Consider the following 22547-nt stretch of genomic DNA (forward strand, 5'->3'; position numbering starts at 1 on the left):
TTACATCCCTACATAACATCACATGAAAAACTAAGGGGAAGTACAATGTATTTAGCATTTAAGGTAAAGATGATGACAACTGATGAATGATTCAGTTAAGCAAAGATTGTAGCAAGAGGTTCCTACCAGTCCTGTTCTTTTTATTGTAAGTCAAATGAGTCAGATTACTGAGACTCTCCTTTTGTCTTTAATGACTCTTGGAGCCCCTGTCCCATTCTTTGAATAGTTATGCTGATTGGATTAGGACTGGTAACATTCAGTCTGGGCCGGGTTCCTATACCTGGATACTTAATTTGCATGCTTTGTTTAAGGTCGTCAGCCTGGTGCTTTGTCTCTATTTCTAAGCATCTAAATCTATATAAACTACAATGTACACTGCCTTAGTTAGACTTGATGACTGCAGCTACCAACAGCTCGTGTTCTCAATAAAGAATCCTGCTGAAGATACAACCGAGTCTCCTGGTCTTCACTTCTGAGTTGTCTATAGTCTACATCATGATGTGACTTTGTTGTTATACTCTCTCAACCTATCTGGCTGGCGCTGCGATAATACACTAGTGCTTTAGCATCGCCTCTGACGGTCAGGAGGAATGAAACAGAACAGCTTAGCCACTTTTCCACCATCGGGCCAAACAGTTCTGATAATGGTAAGGAACGGTTCCAGTTGTGTTTCCACTTGAGCCTGGTATGGCACGGCACAATTACAAACCATTCTCAGCCTGGAATTCTCGGCACGGTTAGCTGACCATGCTGAGCCGTGCTGGTAGAATCAGTGAAGTGACGTCATAACTCAGAATTAGTCACTTGTCTGTTGCCTGGCTACCAGTTTCTCTGTAGCGCTGACGCTATAGCATTGTAAACACAAATTAATAATACAATTAAAATAAATATCTGATCATCTTCCATAATGTGGTCGCTATTTACATCTCATATCGTCTGTAAACTCTTGCGTTACCAAGGCAATGACTGACGCTTTTGTATAGAAGGGTGCAGGCATGATGCCACTTTGTAGGCCAAAAGGCAGTTAGCATAAACTGGTTCCCTCGACAAAAACCCAATAGGATTTTTTCATAGGCTTTTGGATTATTGCAAACACAACCTCTGCGATGAACAACAGTTTATGATACTTGCATGTTTTGTCCATCAAGATAATTTTCACAGAACACAAGTTTTATGAATTTTGAAGCCTTATGTAGTCGCCAGAAGTAATAAGCTAAATGTAGGCCATAAACAAACTACACCATGGTCCCACGATTTCAACATTAGCATCACTAAGCATATTGAGCATACTAAGCATTCTAAACTCTTTCAGTTTTTATTTAAAAACATTTACCCAGAAAGTTTGAGGTAGAACAGTTTATAAGAGGATCATTATTATAAGCATAACGAGGCTGTAAAAGTGGACCGAGTTTACCTGTTTGGCTTGAAGACGTTTAATGTCTCCGACAGCCTCTGTAGTCCCATTTAGCCACTTGTTAGCAACCACTTTTTTCAAGGTAATACTAATCTATGTTTTGTCATAGAATAATATGTGAAAGTGACTTGAGCTTTTCTTCATCACAGACCTTATTTCAGCCATTTAACCAAAATCCCTCAGGAAAGTTATATAATGACAATAGCATGTTAGTTACAAAAATTAACTATACGGATGAGTATTTTGCTATATGCACTATATTACATATTTATTATATTCTTATTCATGTCATTAAAAATATTATAACGTTTTTATAAAAAAACATTTTTTGTTGAGTTGTTAATTTTAACCTTTTTTGTGTGTCACGTTTTGGGTTTTGTTTCTTGTTCTTGTCATTAGGTGTGTTCGACATCGGCTGCGGCTGGATGTAACCGATCAGCGAGAGTAGCCGTGTGCAGGCGGGGAGGAGCTGCAAACGGAGATGTGAAGTCGGACACTTTCTGGTTCCCGTAGTGACCGCTCACGTGGTGTTCGCTTACTTTACGGTACTTTACCACAGGCTGTTGGTCCACAGCTGAAGTGAAATAAATGTAATATTTGCCAAATAATACACAGATGTTTCAGAGACATTTTCATTCAATAGGCCTACTTTATGTACTGCTTCATACAGCGTCTGTTTGAACAAGAATAAAGTTCAACATAAGCTACTATCAATGAAGTGGAGTCTGTACGTTTTTTAATCAGTTTTAATTTGATAAACATGACACAATATAACATCGCAACGACATGAAAAGAGTGTTTACTGTTATAAAAAACTGATTTGTGAGCTTTAGATGAACTAAAGGTGTTCGAATAAACACGAAACACACGTGATCGTTGTCATGCGGTGAGTCCGGCCAATCGTGGAACAGCTGTGTCGTCATCAGCCCTCCTGCAGCCCAGTGCAGCCGCTCTTGAGAAGCTGCGCTTGCTGAGTTCTCCGGCTACTCTCGAATCACTCTCGAATCGCTCTCGCGGTACTTTGATGGCATACGTCACAGTCACGTGGCATCGGCGCTGTATCAAGTCGGACAAAAATTTCTAACCGGCATGCACTGCTTCAAGTCAGCCGCCGATCGGTCTGCGCAGAGCTGCATGAAGTCGAACAAGCCTATTGTCATGTTTCTGTGTCTTGTCATGTGATTCCCTGTTTGTCATGTGATCCTGACATGTGTCTTGTCATTGGTTAATCGTCTGATCATTGTTCACAGGTGTTCCTTGTCTTGTAATTTGTCTGTGTATTTAAGCTCTCATGTTTGCCCTTGCCTCTTTGTGGAGTATTGATTGTTTCCCTGTCATTGTTCTTGTTCTTGTTTTTGAGTTCCATGCCTCGTCATGCCTTTGTTTAATGTTTGCTCATGTTTGCTCATGTTTTGTAAATAAAGTTGCATTTGGGTTCTCTACAACTTGCCTCCAGTGGATGAAATCATTACACCTTGTGTTTAGTTAGCTATCCAAAATAATAATAATAAAAACATAACCAGCCAGTGTTCAAAACTATCTGCTTGCCTTAGCTCGATTCAAATCGGTTAGCTTTTAATAATGATTTTAATTCCAGTGGTAATGGTGGATTTCCGCGGGAAATTCGAGCATGTCTTTGCGTCATTACGTCACATCTGTACACATAAAGAAGGAGTCTCGGCAAGTAGGCAATATTGCGTGTGAGGATGTTCGAGGTGTAGATTTATAGCCTTTTCTCACAGCACTTGAAATAATTAAACTTATAGCGGATCCAGAATGTTTCAAACGACAATCACCAGTGACAACTGGAAATTCACCAGTTGTAAAACCCAAAAGACTTCGGACTTCGGAGTGGCTAGAGAAAAAAAGAGACTGCAACCGGGCCATGCGAAAACAAGGACAAACATCGGCAGGGCTTTTGAAAGATGGCGTTAACTTTTTTTTGCTAGACAGGTAAGACATTTCAATAGTTTAATTACGTAACAGTAGAGCACTTGTTCGCTTAATTTACACAGTAACGGAGTTTCCTTTGTTGTGGCTTTCTCGTTTTGCTATTATGGTAAATATGAATTATTTTGTGCTAGCTATGAGAGGGAGCAATTCACCTCCACTCCAAGAAAATCAAACCCGCCTCCTCCGTTGTCAAGTAACATTATTGGATCTGAATCAGATCGGTAAAGTGAAAATTTTCCTTTTATTATAACACGTTTATGCATAACAGGGATTCCGTTCATACACCGTTTATTTCATAGCACTATGATTGTTATTTGTTTGTACAAAATAACTGCTCTTCTATGATTTGCACGGTTTGACATGATATGATAAGCGATCGTTAGATTTAATCAGCGTGATTTACTGCAATGCTTTCCCCCCCCAGTTGATCAGAACAAAAGTGGATGTTACTTGTTCAGACGTCATTTTCCGTTGAAAATTCTAATATTGGTCATACAAAAAGTATATTCTGTGATTCTGAATGACAGTATCCACACCGGCGCAGTGATTGACAGCCGCACACTCACCTCAAAACATTGGATTCATCCGCGCTGTTTCATGCCAATGTACAACCCACGTAAAGTTGATAATTCCGCAAATAACTGCAATTGCAGATTTCGAACAGAGATGGCGACAAAGAGGAAAAACTACGGATTGCAGCTTTAATCATTCTTCTAATCATTTTATTGATTTACAAAAAAAATCTATAAGTTTGTGTACCTTATACAATCAAGGTGAAATGTATTTCATTCTTAGCAACATTTGTGGTGAATGTTTTAAAAAAAATAATAATATAAATAGCTTATTTTTGCTTGCATTAGACTAGAGTATGCTACCATAATAATTCAGTCAACGGCGCCTCATGTTATGCGTCGACCAAACGCAGATATGATGCGCAAGATAAGCGTCTGCGTTCTCGCAGCGCAGTGACAAAGCTCTAGAAGACTCACGTCTCTACTAAATGTAGTCATCCAGTTGAGCGAGCAGAATCACTCCGAATGTAGAGAATTCATTTATGTGTGTGGCTTCAAATTGAACGGCGTTTCCTTCATCGCCTCAAATGGCTGTTGCGTTCTGCGTTAAGATCAGTATTCTGATGGGGCTGCTTTTCGGACAGGGTCAGCCAGCTCGATTGTACACTGAAGAGGACCCAGTGGTTATACTGAGCAGCGACAGCCTGAAGCAGTCCGTGTCCAACTCCTCCAGCGCCTGGCTGCTTCAGTTCTACTCGTCGTGGTGTGGCCACTGTATCCAGTACTCGCCTACATGGAAAGCACTGGCCGGCGACGTGAAGGGTAGGTGGATTTTGATCCTCTTCCTGTTTACTCTTTTGAGGAAGAACACAGTATCGAGGCATACACTTCAGGCACACATCGTGTTTCCAAGGAATAGTACTGACAGAGTTAATTTGGGATGATCGCCCTTACTGTGGAGGTGGTACAATATGGTAGTAACGTTACCATGGTACTTTTTATATATTCCGTGGCACCGTGATTGATAACCATATTGAATTATCCAAGAATACCATGGTACTATCACTTACTGTCAGTAGACGTGGTATTGCAAGGCAAGGCAAGGCACGTTTATTTATATAGCACATTTCATACACTATAGCAATTCAAAGTGCTTGAATTGGACATTGCCATGATCGATGTCCAAACATGGAACTGCCACGATTAATTTCCAGAATTAGAGTATTGACACAGTAGGCTACTTGTTTGGTTATTTAGTTTTTTTCCTGATAGAGTTGTTTGTCTTGTACTACCATAACTAGGCTATCCTATGATGATAATATCTCCTTGTACATTGTCACGTGTGTTTAATTAGGCTTACAGTGTTTTTGTGCATTTGGCCTTAAGTACACACATGGAAAGTCGATAATCCCCGGTTTGTTTATACACCTGCATGTAAATCCACAGGTGTTGCTGGCTGTTATCTGTATTTATCACTGCGACCAAGGCCTTAATTTTAACCCACAACACACACTCTTATTAGATACATGTCTCCAGGTAGTGTACAATATATTTACTTTAAGTGATGTTTTAATATTCATCAATATTATGGATCTGCCTGCATTGACACCAATATATGAGAACTGAGCTTGGCAATGACATCATTGTTTTCTCCAGAGTGGCTATATACATATATAAATTAACTAAATTAATACATTTTTTTACAACAAAAATGAATCATCACTGAACTTACTTAAGCTGGACTATTTTCTTCTAGAACTGCTGTACAGGAGAAACAAACTTTGTTGCATTATTTTCCTGTTATCTCTGTAAAGGTGCTTTGAAACTATCTGTATTGTAAAAGCGCTATATAAATACAGGTGACTTGACTTGACTTCTTAGTTTTTATGGAATATTGCAGAATTTATTATAAATTATGTGACACAATGCACATCATATTCTAAAAATTCATGTGCCCTCCTAATCTTTAATCCAAGTAACTTCTCATCCCTCTTGCAACATCTCTTCTCTGATCACGATCCAAAGAGCCAGTCAATTCCTGATGGACAAAAATTACGTCTCACCCTACAATTTTTCTTATTTGTGAAGTCGTTTCACTCGGCTATACGTCACAATAGAGAAGAAAAAACAATTGCAACTTCCGTTTCATGCCGACTTTAACTTTTTTTCTTTTTTTTTATCACTGAAAGGGAATCCTGCAAGCACTTTAGTATTTTTAAATTAGTTGTTATAAGTGCAGATCATCCCACTAACTGTTCTGTTCAAATAAAATAAACAGTTTTTACTAAACAATTAAACAGGTTTTATGCATGTACTTTATAATAGTTTTTCTAAAATAAAAAAAAACAACAAAAGAAAATGAAATCTAGAATTAAATTGGCTTTCTTACAGGATTGCAGTGTATCGCAATATATCGTATTGTAACCCCTGTATCGTGATACGTATCGTATCGCCAGCGACATCTTGGCGATACACAGCCCTTAGAAGTAGAAGAACCCATATTTTAGAAGTTTGAATATTCCAGTGCTTGTTCATTGTAACTGCATAAAAAGAGTGATGATTATATTTATTCAGTTTTTCCCCTTTAGTGTTAGATGAAAGACTATATAGGTTATTCACAATATTGTCAATACTGCAGGTAGAAAGCTATACAGGTTTGTAATGAGATGAGGGTGAGTAAGTGATGACAGAATTTTCAGTTTCAGGTGAACTAATCTTTTAATTAGTCTTGCAGTATAATAGATGCAAGTACAAATTCTCTCATCATAACTGCATGATAATTATACAATAATTAAAAATAAATAATCAAAAGTCAGAAACATGTTTAAAAAGTCAAACCACAAAGTTTGTGTTTGTGCAGGAACTGCAGGTGGTTTGTGAATTTATCAAAAGCTAAGCTAATCATTAGTTAAATCATACACATTTTAAATAAAATAAAATATAACATCTACCAAAATGAATAAATCTTTTTTTTTTTTACATGCATGTCATGATGTGACCAGTAACCAACATCAGAGAACATGAATGTGATGTGGGGTACTTCAAGCGCAACATGTCAACCCTGATATACAAATAACATTAGTGGTTTTAAGGTTCTGATATTTTGCATGATCTAAAAACAAGAACTCAACACACGTAACCCTACCAAAAGTTTCCTGCTGATGAATTTGATTTTAGAGGTTTAGACCACTCAGACCCAAATATTGGAGTGCTTCTCTTAGCAGCTCTAGTTGGATGAATGAATGAGGCATTTATATAGCACTTTCATATCTACTGTACATCCAAAGCACTTTACAATCATATCAGGGATTGTGGATGGGGAGAGCCCACCTCTATCAAGCTGTGGCTTCCAAAGCCATTCTGAATAAATAATGAGATTAGCATTAACTCTCAGAGCTACAAGACCAGCCTAATTGCTAATAAAAATGCTTAGACAGTAGCGCTACGTGTCTGCCGTGCTCTGAGCTAAAGGACTGATGGTGTTCTGGAGGAAGCCACTTGTGTTGGGTGCAGTGAAGGATGACGGCAATTGAAAGGTCACTGTAGACTGACACATTCAATCTAAATAAGGGCGAATGCGTTTAACACCTTTGTCGCAAAGATGCTAAAAGTGGTAAAGCTGTGAAATTAGGGAGGGTCAGTTCTCTCTCCCAGCTTCAGCGGTCTCTCTCACTGGTGTTTGCTGCTTTACGACCCTTCCGAAAATGGCGGCACCATGGTAAAGGGATTGTGACCTACAGTGACGTTCAAAGTCTGAGATCAGTAGTGAGTTTTTAGTTGGTTGGTTCCATTTTTTTTCATTTCAGCGACCATTTTTGTTGCTACTAATTAGATTTAGTTTATTTAAATTATATAGTCAAGGGAAGCTAAAATATGAATCTTAAGGAATTGTTCACCCAAAAATGTATATTCTACCAAAATGTACCTACCCTCAATTCATTCCAAACTTGTGTGACTATTATGATTGTTTTTCTGTGGAACAAAAAATAAGATATTTAGAAGAATGTTGGTAACTTAACTGTTTCGGTGACCATTTTTTTTCCACTGTATGGACAAAATAAATAAAATCCACCAAGACATTTCTCAAAATATAAAAAAATAATGACAGAATATGTATTTTTGGATGAACTATCCCTTGAAATATTTCTTCATTTTACATAACTTCTCTTTGTTTTATTATTATTATTATTATTAAAAATCCTCAAAGCATTTATTTTTTAATGTTTGAATGGGATTTTAAATCCGATATTTTCAATTGGCAATGGGCATGCATATTTTTTGGACTATATGGAACTGAATGATTACCATATTCTCTCTACCATATTTATGTGTTGTTTTTTGTTTTTTTGTTTGAAATTAATTTAAGAATTACCGGAGTACTGTTGACTCATAAATATATGTGTCATTATCATATCATACGGTATATATGTTCTGGAATGCCATGCCTTGCTTTTCTTCTCCAGTGGACTGGGAAAAAGGACTAGATGATTGTGGCCTTTGGATGACTAACGTTGCGAGGACACGTCTTCTGTTGAATGCTTTCAGTCTGCCTTTGTTGGCACAAGCTGTCGGCTGGGTGGCTCGCGAGTGGCCGCCTACCAGCTGTTACCTTCACAATGAGGGTCAGATGTCCCTATTGTGAGGACGCAACCCCGCTGTGCATTCCCCCACACATCCTAAAACCCACAGTGTCCCACCCTCAGGTGAAGAATAGAGGGATAAAGTGCTCCCGGCTGTCCCTCCTCTCTCTCATCCAAACATTTTTAAAAAAGCTGCTTTCATCACACCCCATCTGTTTCATCTTTCGGAGACAGGTTTTACAGCTGTTCAGAGTTTATGAGTTTGCATTGAAAACAAACCACCTGGCTCCAGAAACTGTGTATGCATGGTATAAAATCTTGCTTTGAGGGAGTAAGACTATATTTCGTCTCACAAAGTTTTAGTGAGAGACCTAATATCTACGTTTCTGATGTCAGATTTCAAAACCACGTTATGCATCAAATGATTTTAGGCTTCCTGCCAGAGTTCCTGTCCACTTAGGCTATCTGGCAGCTGTTCGGGGTGCCAATACCGATAAGACATTTTAGCGTGGACGTCAGCATGTGTTATACAACACAAACAAGTAACATAACTAGGCTCAAGTCTCTACAAACGCTCATTTACCTCTTTGCATTGCAGCTGTATGCCTTTATTTCTGTTTAATAATGTTCTTTTTAGACATTTCATTCAAGTATTGATATCATTTGGTGCTTTATCACTCATATTATTGGTCACACTTTATATTGTATCTTTAACTACTACATACTTGCATAAAACATTTTCATATTGTGTTCATGTTGTATTGCAAAAACACTTTTGATGCTATTGAGGTGGGATACGGGTAAGGTTAGGGACAGGTTTCATGGTATGGGTATGGTTCAGTTTAAGGGTGGGTTAAAGTGTAAGAGAAGCATCAACAGTGTAATTATAGATGTAATTACAGAAATTAATTTATAGCTGTTAGTACTTGCAGGTATTTTTTTTAAATATAAGTACAATGTAAAAACATGTATGTACACAATAAGTGCATTGTATCAAATGGTTAATTTAAATGTTAGTAAATATTAGTTAAAGACACTTAATATAAAATAGGAATATTTGATTTTGGTGATAGTTCACCCAAAAATGAAAATTCTGTCATTATTTACTTACTCTCATGTCTTTCCAGCCCCCTAAATCATTTGTTCATCCTCAAACACAATTGAAGATATTTTTTAATGACAGAGAGATTTCTGTCCCTCCATTGAAAGTCCTTTTCACCAAAACTTTGACGTTTCAAAAAGTTCAGAAGGTGAACTATGTGATGAGTTTATATGTGAATGAAAGCATAAATTAAATTTATTAATCATATAAAGTGATTGGGTATATTTAGAAGATTTGGATTAAACCGCTCGTTTCATATGGATTACTTTTATGATCTTTTTATGAACTTCTTGTAGTCAGTTTTGGTGGAGGGACAGTCTTATGGGTTTGAAACAACATGAGGGTGAGCTAGTAATTGACGACAAAATGTTTGGGTTAACTATATCTTTAAGTTTATATGTGTTTTTGAAATATGTGACATGTCTCTCTACTCATATAGACTGGGCACAGGCCATTCGTATTGGAGTTCTGGATTGTGCTCATGAGAAGAACTTCGACATCTGTAAGGAGTTTGGAATCCACTTCTACCCCACCTTCAGAGTATGTTTGTGCAAATTGTGCTATTTATTCGTTCAACAGATTAAACCTATACAATAAATCTGAGTCTTAACTAGGGGCTTGGGATATTGCCAAAATCATTTTAAAGGCCCCCTGAAATCAAAATTACGTTTTTTTTTTATTACGTTTTTTAGCTTTTAGTATGAATAGCTTAGCCTTGAGGTTATGAATAAGCTGGTGTGTTCCAAAACCATGACAAAATTCGCATTTAGGAGATATAAGCATTCAAAACTTAGTGTCTCACTTCCGCTAAAATGGATCACAGATTTTTATTACATCACAGCGGACTTCAGCTGCTCATCACATCTGCTGTCCAATCAAATGCTCTAGAATATAACATATCATCAGCGCTTGGATTCGGTTCCATGGTGCTGTCAAGTACGACTTTCAGTCTGTGAGCTAAACTAAAAGCTATTGGCTATTTGAAAAGGGGGAGGGGCCATTCAATATGTCCTGCCTTAGCTTCCGTTTCAGTGGAAATTACCTCAACACATCATACAAAGCTGTGCATTCCAAGGCACTTCAGTGGGCCTTTAAAAAATACTTTAAAAATGAATCTTAACTGGGTCATTGAATCATTCACTCACCCGATTTGTTTCAAAACACTGACTCATTCAGTTAAGTGTGTTGCTCAGAGATGCACAGCAGTTCTGCTGTGATTGCGTTGGCGAAATAGAGTAAAAATAGACGATACTGACAATATTGTGTCAGAAATGTAACTCACAATATTAACGTCTTGTGTGACTCGATAATGTCAGCTGGCACATCATTAAAACAATAATTGTGATATTATTGTAGACCAGGGGTATTCAATTAAAGTTCCAAGAGGTTCGGTCTCTATATTTCCTTCCCAGTGTAGATCCAGATAATACTTGTTTGGAACAGTTATACTTTTCCATCAAGGCAGCTGTAGTACTTTGTAAAAGAAAAAGAAAAAACCTAAACACTCATAATAGTCATGAAAGATGAGAATCTTGGACCCAGAGAGCCAAAACAGTGATGTCTAAGAATTTTTACCAACAATTTACCCAAAAAAGTTAATATTTCGCAAAAATGGATATGAATATAAAAAGGTTAGATCAGATGTTTTAACAGGAATTTTTATTTATTTTACATTTAGACACCTTTGTCTATGCCATGTAGAAGGCCATGGGACTGAGAAAACTTAAGAAAAGAATAGACCATTTTTTATATTTTGCTCAAAGCAATAAACTACTAAAACAAACAATGTACATAATCTAATAATCGAAACTCTTATCATGAGGACAAAACAGTTATCTAGTAATTTAAACGTTTTGTTTTGTTTTTTTGTCTTCCCTTGCCATCTCAAAATAATTTGCCAAATTCTAACATCATTTATTATAAAATGCTCTTTATATGCTGATTAATAATACTAAATGTATGAAAAAAGACGTCTCAAACCTGGTTTAGTTAAACGGTCAGAGTCATTTGTATGGCAAATGAAATTATTTTATTTTCTGCATTCTCGTTTTCTGCTACTTTTGTTAAAATAACCGCGTCGTCTGCAGCTCATAGCGAAGGAGCAAGAGAAGCAACGCACATGGAGCGGAAAGGGCTTGAATGAAGCACTTTTGGCTCTAGATAAAATTTTTATCAATTATAAATATTTAGGAGATACAGCTCCTAAATATCATTACCATAAACAACCATGAGTGCTTGTGGTGTGAACCACTCCATTGTTTTTACGCGCTGCTCACTTTAATCTGGTGAACCAAGGTCCGCCATTTGAATAACACTGTTTTAGATGATACTACACACACCTAGTACTACACATTATGCTGGTTAGCTCCGCCCATAGTGAAATCTCAATGGCTCAAACTTCTGCTATACATTCAACATAAGCAGCTCATAAATTAAGGATGTTACAATAGTCTCCTAGTCAACTAGTTTCTAACAACATACTAGTAAATTATAGAGGGTGACTAAATTATTTGAATTTTGATTTATTTATTTATTTTTTAATTTGAAATGAGATGGTCATTTCATTAGCGTGCTGACAGATTCTGTGCTTTAGCTGTCAGACAGTTTGCAGAGTACAAAACCTTTCAGAACTGTTGCATCTTGTTCATGCAGCATGTTCCTTATACTGTTTATTCAATGTCCTGTCGCAATCTCTGCATTTTAAAATGATGTGTCAAGTTAACTTAACCAAACAAGATTCCTGCCTTCTGTTCTATTTTGTTGTGCTCTTTTCTAGCTGTTTTTTTAACACTATAACACATCTTATTTATGTCTGATTGAGGTCAGGTAAACCTGAAACCAGGGTAACATACTGTAGACAAATGTATTATTACACCCTTATCAAATTTCCAAATTGCCAGAAACATGCCTGGTTTTGAAATGGACACACATAGGACATGTTGTTTTTGTACTTTTCATTTACGAATAATGTCTTTTTCTTTTTTTAGTATTTTAAGGCACATGATACCACAAATGATTTGGGGAAGACATATCGAGGTGGGTTTCATAATTTTTGCTCTGATTATAATTGAAATGGTTATTTCAGTGATGATTATTATTGTGGATTTAACTTGTATTTCTGATTTTGTTTTATTTGTGTACTGTTAGGGGCTGACAGAGAGCTGCAGACAGTGAGGCAGTTGATGGTGAACTTCCTCCAAAACCACACTAGACAAAACTGGCCTGTGGGCTGCCCTCCCCTTGACCCTGTCAGGTGCCCAAATCTACAATATTACCTCCTATTGTTTACATGTTCAATTCCATCTGTGTTTAAAATGTAACATGTTCTGCTTCAAGAGGGACATTTAGAGATGTTTGTTTAGTTTCTAGACATAAATGGAATGTGTCTCAGTTTCCTATTGAAAAATATTGTGTTTGTCATCTGTTGCAGGTCTGAGGACATCCTGTCCTTAATGGGGAAGAAAACGGAGCTCTATACTGCAGTTATAGTTGAGGACGGAGACTCTTATATAGGGAGAGAGGTATGGAAAACAGATAAAACAAAACATTTTGTAGGAAAGCAGTGTAGAAGTATCAGATGTCATCATTTACTCCCCCATATGTCATTCAACACTAATGTAATTGTTATTGGCTGATATTACTTTAATTTCAATTTTCATTTCAAGCATGATGTGTATATATATTTTTTTATTTTTTTTTATTGTAGCAAGCATAAAATCATACATAAGAATTATACTGCGGCACTTGAGGGCAAATTGTTGTTGTAAGCATTCACGGCTTCAGATGACACATGCCTTAATTCAGATGTGTATGCCATTTTGTTTTATTGATACTAAATGTGTATGGCCTGTAATGTGCCCATTCCAGGATAAGTATTGTGTTTCAGCTGAATCGCTGTACAGCAGGAATGCAAAATCATGGGTTTGTTTCTCAGGGAATGCATGAACTGAGTCTTTGAAACATTGAACCCTCATTCTGTTTACTGGTTGTAAGTGGTGTGACTGATGTTTTTTTTAGTGACAAAAGAACTCTTTATGCCTTTCTTTTGTAGGTTCTAATAAATTATGATCCAGTGTTTCCAACAGGATTTTGTGAAACTATGGGGGCTCACATAAAAAGATAATGTTGTACATTTTAAAGTTAAATTCCTCAATCTGGTGCACTTTGAGAGTTCATCTCCGACCCATGTTCAGTGTGCAAATTGAATGAAGAAAAAAGTCTGTGCATTGACTTGTACCTGAACTTTAACGGGGACTCGATCTTCTTTTTAGTTGTGATATAGTTTCTCAGTCATCACTACATTCACACTGATGTTTTAGGAAGCCAAACAATTAGAATATAATGATAATAATTGGTATCATTATTATTATTTTTTTTATTATTCGTATGACAGTAATAGCCTGTATATTATAAAATCTGTGAAAACAGGTTTACAAACGCGTCTCATTATAAATCTAGTGAAACGCTGTAATCAACTGTCCACAAAAATGTTGGAGATTATGCAAATATAAAAAATGAGTAACTTGTGCTACAATTCCAAATGCAAGCTAAACTCACAGCACATGCATATATGGAGTGCACTGTATTGCGTGAGCAAAGTGCACACTTCCCAGTGCAAACAGACTGTAAATACTTATTTAATTTAATCAAACTCTTTTAAGATTTGATAAGGGCAAAAAGCCATATCACGCCTTCGATTTATTTCATTTGACAGAGACTTTGTCAAAGCAATGGTGCAAAAAAATGTTGGAGACCTTTTATGGTATTATGAGAAGTTTTAATATATGTTGTGAAATTGTGGCGGCACAGAGAAGACTATGGTGGGCCGCCAGAGTCTAGGTAGTTAATGGGAAACACTGATGATCTTTCACAATGTAAATTCTTATTTGTAATTTTACAGTATGGTGCAATGGGGTTTAAAACTGGTACAAATGAGGCAAGGGGCGATTTGAAAAATAAATATGAATGTGGTGATTGTTGTTAGGCTCCAGTTTCCATGATCTGTGCACCATTATTTCAGATCAGTATGATTTTGTGTGAGAAACAAATAGAAATTTTAGTTATTTGTTATTCAGATGGTTAATTTTGCCTTTCATCCTGTCGATTTCTTCAATATTATCAAAAGTGGCACATTAATGATACACAACAGAACCAAAGTCCTGTGTAGCTCAAATGGTAGAGCATGCCACTATCAAATTCCCAGATTAATGTTCAAGGAAATAAGTTCTCCTAACATGAATGGACCAGATCAGACCTAGTGGAAGCAAGATTTTTTTGTGAAAAATCACAGAAATGTAGATCGTTCCCTTTCTGTCAGTCATGTTCGACATTAGGTCATATCTGACATTAGGGGTCTTACTTCAGAGCCCCAATCACCTCTGAGTTTTACAAAATTGGCCAGTGGAATTGTCAAGTGGAATTTTCATGCCTAGCCACTCCCCCGGACATACGGGTATAAAAGATGTTGGTCTGCATACACTCATTAGATTTTTGCTTCAGAGCTGGTGGTTGCTGACAGCTATTACTCTTCTAATCGCTCACAGAGCTTAAAAAGAGGTGAATCTCTCTTGCTGGAAACCCTATGGCATTAAGTGCAGCTGTCCCCCCACACTTGCCCAGCAGTTCAAGGCAGTCCAAAAGCAGACGGAGGCCTTCAAACACATCATGCCCTGGCATGATACTAACGCTCGCCTGGCCCCCAGTCTGCTGGTCTCCGAGTGCGTCCCACTGTGGCTTCTACACCTGTTCCAGCACAGCCAGAAGCTTTAGTTTAACCCTTATGCACTATTTGTTTTTAATGTAAACTCAGAATGTTGGGGTCCAGAGACCCCATGCAATAAAATGTGATTTTGTAACATAATAATGTTTTTTATTTTATTTTATTTTATTTTTTTTTACAGTTTATATAAATAAATTAAAACATATATTTTTAAAAGTAGTTTTTTTATTAAAAAAACAACAAATCTTTGTGTAAAATTCACTTTAAAAAAAGATCCACATTTCTCATTGTCATTCATGGAGATAACATGGACAATATGACATGGTTTAATTGAAGCTTGCTTGCCATCAACTGGAGAACAAACACTTTTAAAATTAAAATAACATGGAATTTCAACTTCAGCCAGTAGTTGGCTTCAAAGAATTACTCAGTGGCTCATTTGCCATTTCCTCATGGGTATACATCTTTTCACTTTTCACAAGTTTTTATTTATTTATTTAGATTTATGTTAAGACATTATAAAATAATTTCTATGACAATAAAAAATTACTCTTTTTCAAAGTTTTTTTTGAACTGAAGTATCATTGCCACTTCACTTCTATATTTTTTTTTTTTTCTATATTCTGTGTTGTGGCTGATTTTTTTATTATTATTTTTTTTTTATTATTTGACAAATATTAAAAAAGTATATATTTCTCTCCATTAATACTATTATTATTATTTTTATAATTTTTATGTATTTATATAAATAAATAAAAAATACCTCAAATTCCCCCAACACTGCATAAATGTAGAGTAAAAACATTACTAAAGTAAGCGATATTACAGTTGTTTTAAAAAAATTACATTCAATTATGTTACAAGATCACATTTTATTGTCTGGACCACGAAACATCCTGAGTGTGACTTTTTTTTCACGCTAACACACAACCAGATATCATTCAAGATATCAACATCAAGTGTCAGTTTCAGAAAACGTCATTTGGGGTAAAAACAAAAAACCCTGAATAGTGCCTCAAGGTTTAAAGAGTTCATTTCCATTGACCAGCGGTACCCAAACTTTCAATTTCCTCGTCTCCTTCTCGCTGCCCCTTCGCGGGTATGTCAGTTGTCCCACTGGTGCCACTCACACGGAGCCTGGCTAGCGCTTCCCAGCCCATCCAGCTGGCTCATTTAGACAATCAGACTCGGCTACGCAATCCAGTTCGCCAGGTTCGCTAGGTATGCAAATTCCACTTGCCAGTTTCATTGGCCATTTTTTGTAAAACTCTGAGGTAAAAGGGGCTCCCAAGTAAGACCCCTAATGTCAGTATCTCCGTTCACTCCATCAAAGGAACGAGCGTTACGTCAGTAACCGAGTTTTATTTTACACAAAGCTATTGTATCGTTTTAGAAAATATGCACACCACTTTTAAGGTACATTTTTGTCCTTTTTGGAGCTTGATTGGTGTAGTCTAATTTTGCTGTACGAGTCTTAAACTTATTTAAATTTTGGTTAACACTTTACAATAAGGTCTCATTTGTTAACATTAGTTAATGCATTATCTAACATGAACTAACAACTAACATGATCTAATATAGTAGTAAATGTTGAGATTAACATTAAGTTTAATAAATGCTGTAGAAGTATTGTTCATTTTTAGTTAAAGTTAACTAATTCAGTTAATGTCAACAAATGAAACTTTATTGTAAAGTGTTACCAAGTTTTATTTTTATGATATAATTCACATTCAAAAAAATAAATAAAATAAATATGCTGTGTTAGAGACAGAGTGGAACGCAGAAAATGAAGTATACCCATGCCTTAGACAATTCAATAAACCAAACTTCTTTTGTGTACCATGGAAAAAGGAAAATAACATAGGTTTTGAACGATGAGTGGGTGAGTAGATGATGATCTAAATGATCCCTTTAGGCATAATTAGTGATGCAGCTAGAATTGTGATGCTCTAATTTAATGCTTTATCTTTTTTTTTAACTAGGTAATTTTGGACCTAATGCCATATGAGGGTATAGCAGTGAAGAGAGCTCTGAGCTCAGACAGACTTCTAATGGAGAAACTAGGGATTAGTTCAGTTCCCTCAGCATACCTCTTCCATCCCAACGGCACACACACTGTGATGAATGTGTACGTTAACGACCTCTGCTAAATTCATTGTTGTCTACCAAATAGAAGCCCTGTATATGCACAGTTGATATATTTTTGCTTGTGTTAACAGTCAGAAGAGGCTACGCTTTTTCTTCTCCTCCTTCCTAAAACTCCTCCCTGGAGTCCACAGGATACAGTCCACCTCATCCCTGCAGCGTCCTCAGCCTGGAAATAATGGGCAGGGAACCCAGGTGGAGTGGAAAGAGTTTAAAAAGTGAGGTTTTTTTATATATAGATACTACGGTTAAAAACTCTGGGGTCAGTAAGATTTGTTTTGTTTTTTTTGAGAAATTAAAGGATGCATTAAATTAATCAAAAGTAACAGTAAATACATTTATGCTGTCACACAATATTTCTATTTTAAATCAATGCTGTTTTGAACTTTCTGTTCATCAGAGAATCCTTAAAAACATATCACAGTTTCCACAAAAATATTAAACAGCACATTCTCATCAATGATAATAAATATTTCTTGAGCACCAAATCAAATTAGAATGATTTTTGAAGGATCATGTGGAAATTCAGCTTTGATCACAGGAATAAATTACATTTTAAATATATATTCAAAAAGAAAACAGTTATTTTAAATTGTGATAATATTTCACAATATTAATGTTTTTACTGTATTTAATTAAATGCAGAGTAGGTGAGCCTGAGAGACTTCCTTCAAAAACATTTTAAAATCTTACCAACCCCAAACTTTTGAACAGTCGTGTATATTTGCAGTAAAATGTTAAGCAGTCCAAATGTCTGAAGTTTAACAGTTGGAATGAATGCCCACAAACTTTATTCTAGCTGTTGATTTAATTTTAAGTAAGACGAGGTAACCAGTATTAATGTTTCTTCAGGTCTAAGGTATACATGGCAGATCTGGAGTCTGGCTTACATTATCTACTGAGGGTTGAACTGGCCACCCACAAGACCTTAGAAGGAGAAGAACTAAAAACCTTCAAGGACTTTATAACAGTTGTTGCCAAGGTAGTGTATTAACACAAACACAACTTTTTCTGTGTGCTTGAGCTGTCTTCTCACACTGAAATTGTTTTCATTAGACCTTTAAAATTTACAGGGTTGTATCTTACTTGGCCCCTTTGATTTTAGCTATTTCCAGGTCGCCAGTCTGTGGTGAAACTTCTTGAGACGTTGTTAGAATGGCTAGTCAGTTTACCTTTGGAGAAGATCCCCTATGACGCTATTCTGGACCTAGTTAACAACAAAATGAGGGTAAGAGTGTTACCCATTAAACAACTTGTTCATTGTCAGACCACTGCTGCTTCTGCTATTAAAAGCTCAATATACCTCATAAAGTCTCTTTACCTGATGAGCAATTTTTTTTGTATGTGACAGGAGCATAAATCAGTTTGTTGGTGGTTTTAAAGTGCTCTGTTTGTATCATTCTCAGATATCGGGCCTGTACCTAAGTGAGCAAGTGCAGTGGGTTGGATGCCAGGGTAGTAGTGTGGCACTAAGAGGATATCCCTGCTCCCTCTGGACACTGTTTCACGTTTTGAGTGTGCAAGCTGCCAACCGACCTGACGCTTTAGCCAACACTGGTATGAGCAGGGAAATCCCTTCCTCTTTATCAAACCAGAAACATATTGGAGATCTCATCAGTTGTAATTGTGATTGTAGATAAGTAAATTGAAGCTAAGTTTTAAGTATACATTTTTCTGTAATATAAGCATACTGTATATATGTCACTGTTTGTGCCTGTGGCAAGCAGAACAGTCATCTGGTAAATGTTTTTTTTCTACATTGTTACAATTAATTTAAACCTACCTCTTCTCAGGGTTTGAGGATGATCCCTTGGCAGTGCTTCAAACCATGCGGCGCTACATTGGGACCTTCTTTGGTTGCCAGGAGTGTGGGAAGCATTTTGAAGAGATGGCTCAGGAGTCTCTGAACCAGGTCAAGTCTGTTGATGAGGCAGTACTGTGGCTGTGGAGAAAGCACAACCAGGTTAATGCAAGACTGACAGGTAAGACAGAAAGGGATTTAAAGTAAAATGATTGCATTACAAAATGTGGGTGCATTTAGGTTCTTGATCCATCTCATGGGTGACATAGTATATACACAACTGATTAAAACGTGTTTTTTGTTTTGTTTAGTTTTTTCAAGAAATTAATACTTTTATTCAGCAAGGATGCATTAAATTGAATAAAAGGGACAGTAAAGACATAATGTTACAAAATATTTCTGCATAAATAAATACTGTACTGAAGGAAAAGAGGAAAATGGGTAGGATTAAAGAAAGAACAATATTGAGAACAAGAAAAATATGAAAGAAGAAACAGGGCAAGAAAGAAGAATGGATAAAAAGAAAATCAGAAAGAAAGGAACAAAATAAGACATGAAGAGAGAAAGAAAGGAGGACTGGGAGAAAAGGAAAGAGACCAGAAAGGTGAAAGAAAGTAATAAAGGAAAGGGAAGGGGAATACAGAATGAAATCAGGATTTGATGGAAAAGAACAGGAAGAAGGGAAATAAAATATATGTAGATAATAAAGACAAGAAGGAAGGAGGAAAAAGAAGCACAGAAAGAAAAGGAAAGGAAGAAAGAAGGATTAGGACTGGAAGGAAAAATAACAAAAAGTAAGAAAGGACAAAAGACATGAGAAATGTAGAGAAAGCATGACTGGAAGCAAGAAAAAGAGAAATGACATGAAGGAAGAAAAGGCAAAGGGAATAGAAAGGAGGGAAGAAGGGAGGAAAGACGAGAATAATGAAAGTAGAACTGAAAGGAAAGAAAAGAGACAGAAAGGAAGAAAGGAGAAAAGACAGGAAGAAAGAAAGGGAAAAGACAAAAAAACACAAAGAAAGATAAAATTACCGTGATGAAGGAATGAAATATGGAAAGGAAGAAAGAATAAAATTAGGACTGGATGGGGGAGAAAAGGAAAACGGACATGAAGGGAGAAAGCTAGAAGAATGGTAAGCAACATATGAAAGAAGGAAGAAAAGGCAAAATGGAAAGAAAGAAAGAAATGAAAGAAAGAAAGGAAAAGGGAAGATAGAGAAAAGGCAAAAGAAGAAAAAGGACAAATTACATTAAGTACCAGGAGGGAGGAATAAAAAGGAAGGAAAGGAAAGAAAGAATGACACATGAAACCACGTCACCCTCACAGTTGATTGCACTCTTTATGCAGGCTCAATGAGCGAGGACCCCATGTTTCCTAAGACTCAGTGGCCTACTCCTGATCTCTGTCCCACATGCCATGAGGAGCAAGATGGCCTTCACGTCTGGGATGAACAGATGGTCCTGGCTTTCCTCAAACAACACTACGGTGCTTCCAACATCTCCCCAAAATACTCCAGCAGCAGCCAACCAGAGCCAGGCCCTCCGGCTCTTGACAAACCCAAAGCCATAACCAAACCTAAAAGCAACGTTCACCTCAACCAGAACCTAAAACCTTCTCCTGAGAATGTTCCTAAACATCAGAAGAGGACTGGTATCAATGGTGCGGAAGAGAAGCACTCTGGTGTCCAGATAGAAGCCAGACCAGGGATGACGTTCCTGGGTCTGGGATTCTCCAGCGTGGACATGAGTCTCTGCGTGCTGCTCTACGCCATCTCCTGCGTCTTTCTCATGTTCATGTTCTTCTTCTTCCGCTTTCGCTCAAAGAGATGGAAAGGCAGAAACTACCGGCCTTACGTATAGTGGCGGAATACTGAGATGGAAAACTGTGAATAAGGTGCCAAGTGTTGAAGGAGACTTTTAATTTATTTGATTATTTTAATTTTTAGGGGGTGAGCGTTGTTGTTGGTGATGTTTTTATGACGTATTTTGTAATAAATAACTTGACTAATGATTGATGAAAGCTCTGCTCAGGCCTAGTTGTGTAAACAAGATGTTAGCGAGGATTTCTCAACCCTAAACAGAGAGGATAATTTAACATGAGAAACTATTTTATTACAGTAAAAAGGAACAATCTAGGTCAAAAATATATTTTTATGGAATATTCTACATTATTTATCTAGATTTTTATTGAAATAATATATCCTAAGTTAGTTTCTCATAGGGTATATTGCTCTCTTTGAATGTCGCTCTGTCCCCATATTTCTAATTGATGGTCCAAAAACACTTGAGAAACTTGATTTATTCTGTCACTCAAGGTCGCTAGCTGAGAAGCCAGTGAAACATAACACTGCCTGTCAATGACCAGTGGAAAAAACCCTTGGTTTTGTTACTCTCATGGTCCATTGAAATCTGTTATATAGGCTGCTTCTTGTTATATAGTGTTTTTGTTTTTTTAACTCTGCATGTGAAGTCACAAGAAGAGCTACAGTGGCACATTATTATTATTATTAACTTGAAAAGGTGGCTTAATTCCAATAAAAAAAAAAAAAAAAAACGTTTTTAAATCTGGTTGAAAAGCTTCATAAGTGGTTTATTGGTGTAACTCTGCAGCAAGGGATTTATAACATCAATTGAAACAGTTGAAACTTTTTTTTTTTTTTTTCTGTAGATTGCAGGGATACATTTGAACTGGAACTTACATTTAAAAAAAAACTGGTCCAAGACACTGTAACAATTCATGCATTTTGTTGTAGAGCTCCTAGAATATGTTGAACCCTAAGGGAAAAGATTATTATAATGTATTCAGAGGATTCCTGATCACAGACCATTCATTGTTCAACATAATATATCACTACAGCAGTATCTGGATTCAAAGTTCAGAATTAAAATGTGTTAATATTGTGAACTTTTTGTTATTGTTTAATCAGCATTTGATTTGTGGACTGATTTGAGGTAATGTGTTCAGCTCATGATTTCACTATCTATCGAAGCAGTGTTAATGGAGACCTGAGGATAAATATTTATGAAGCATATTTTTAAAAAATGTGGCTTCTGTGTTGTGACAGTATGTCCACATGGCCTTCTAAGCTACTCCAAATGAATGGCTATTAATTACATTGTTTTACCATTATTATTCCATTACGTTTTTTTGTACCTGTACTTTTAAGAATTATATTTTTATGTAAAGGTTTTTTTTTTTTGGGGGGGGGGGGGGTATTCTGTATATATGTAGTTTGTCCTTACAGGGGAGTTGTATAAAGAAGTTGTCTTTCAAATAAAAATGTGTAATTCCTGAGTTCATAACTACTTTTCTGCTACATG

The 22547-nt window shown here is 36.5% G+C and overlaps 1 protein-coding gene across 1 annotated transcript; it reads left to right on the forward strand.

Annotated features, from left to right (window-relative positions):
* Positions 1-4248: 4248 nt before the first annotated feature.
* Positions 4249-22521, forward strand: qsox2 (quiescin Q6 sulfhydryl oxidase 2). The gene is made up of 12 exons (XM_082169105.1): positions 4249-4701; positions 10001-10101; positions 12549-12597; positions 12709-12814; positions 12992-13082; positions 17263-17408; positions 17500-17643; positions 18278-18407; positions 18531-18653; positions 18832-18982; positions 19219-19407; positions 20575-22521. The coding sequence occupies exons 1-12, from the start codon at positions 4467-4469 to the stop codon at positions 21084-21086; spliced, it is 1977 nt and encodes a 658-aa protein (XP_082025231.1). The 5' UTR covers positions 4249-4466; the 3' UTR covers positions 21087-22521.
* The last annotated feature ends 26 nt before the right edge of the window (positions 22522-22547 follow it).

The sequence above is a fragment of the Leuciscus leuciscus genome, assembly GCF_965113295.1.
Source record: "Leuciscus leuciscus genome assembly, chromosome: 5".
Classification (NCBI taxonomy): Eukaryota; Metazoa; Chordata; class Actinopteri; order Cypriniformes; family Leuciscidae; genus Leuciscus; species Leuciscus leuciscus.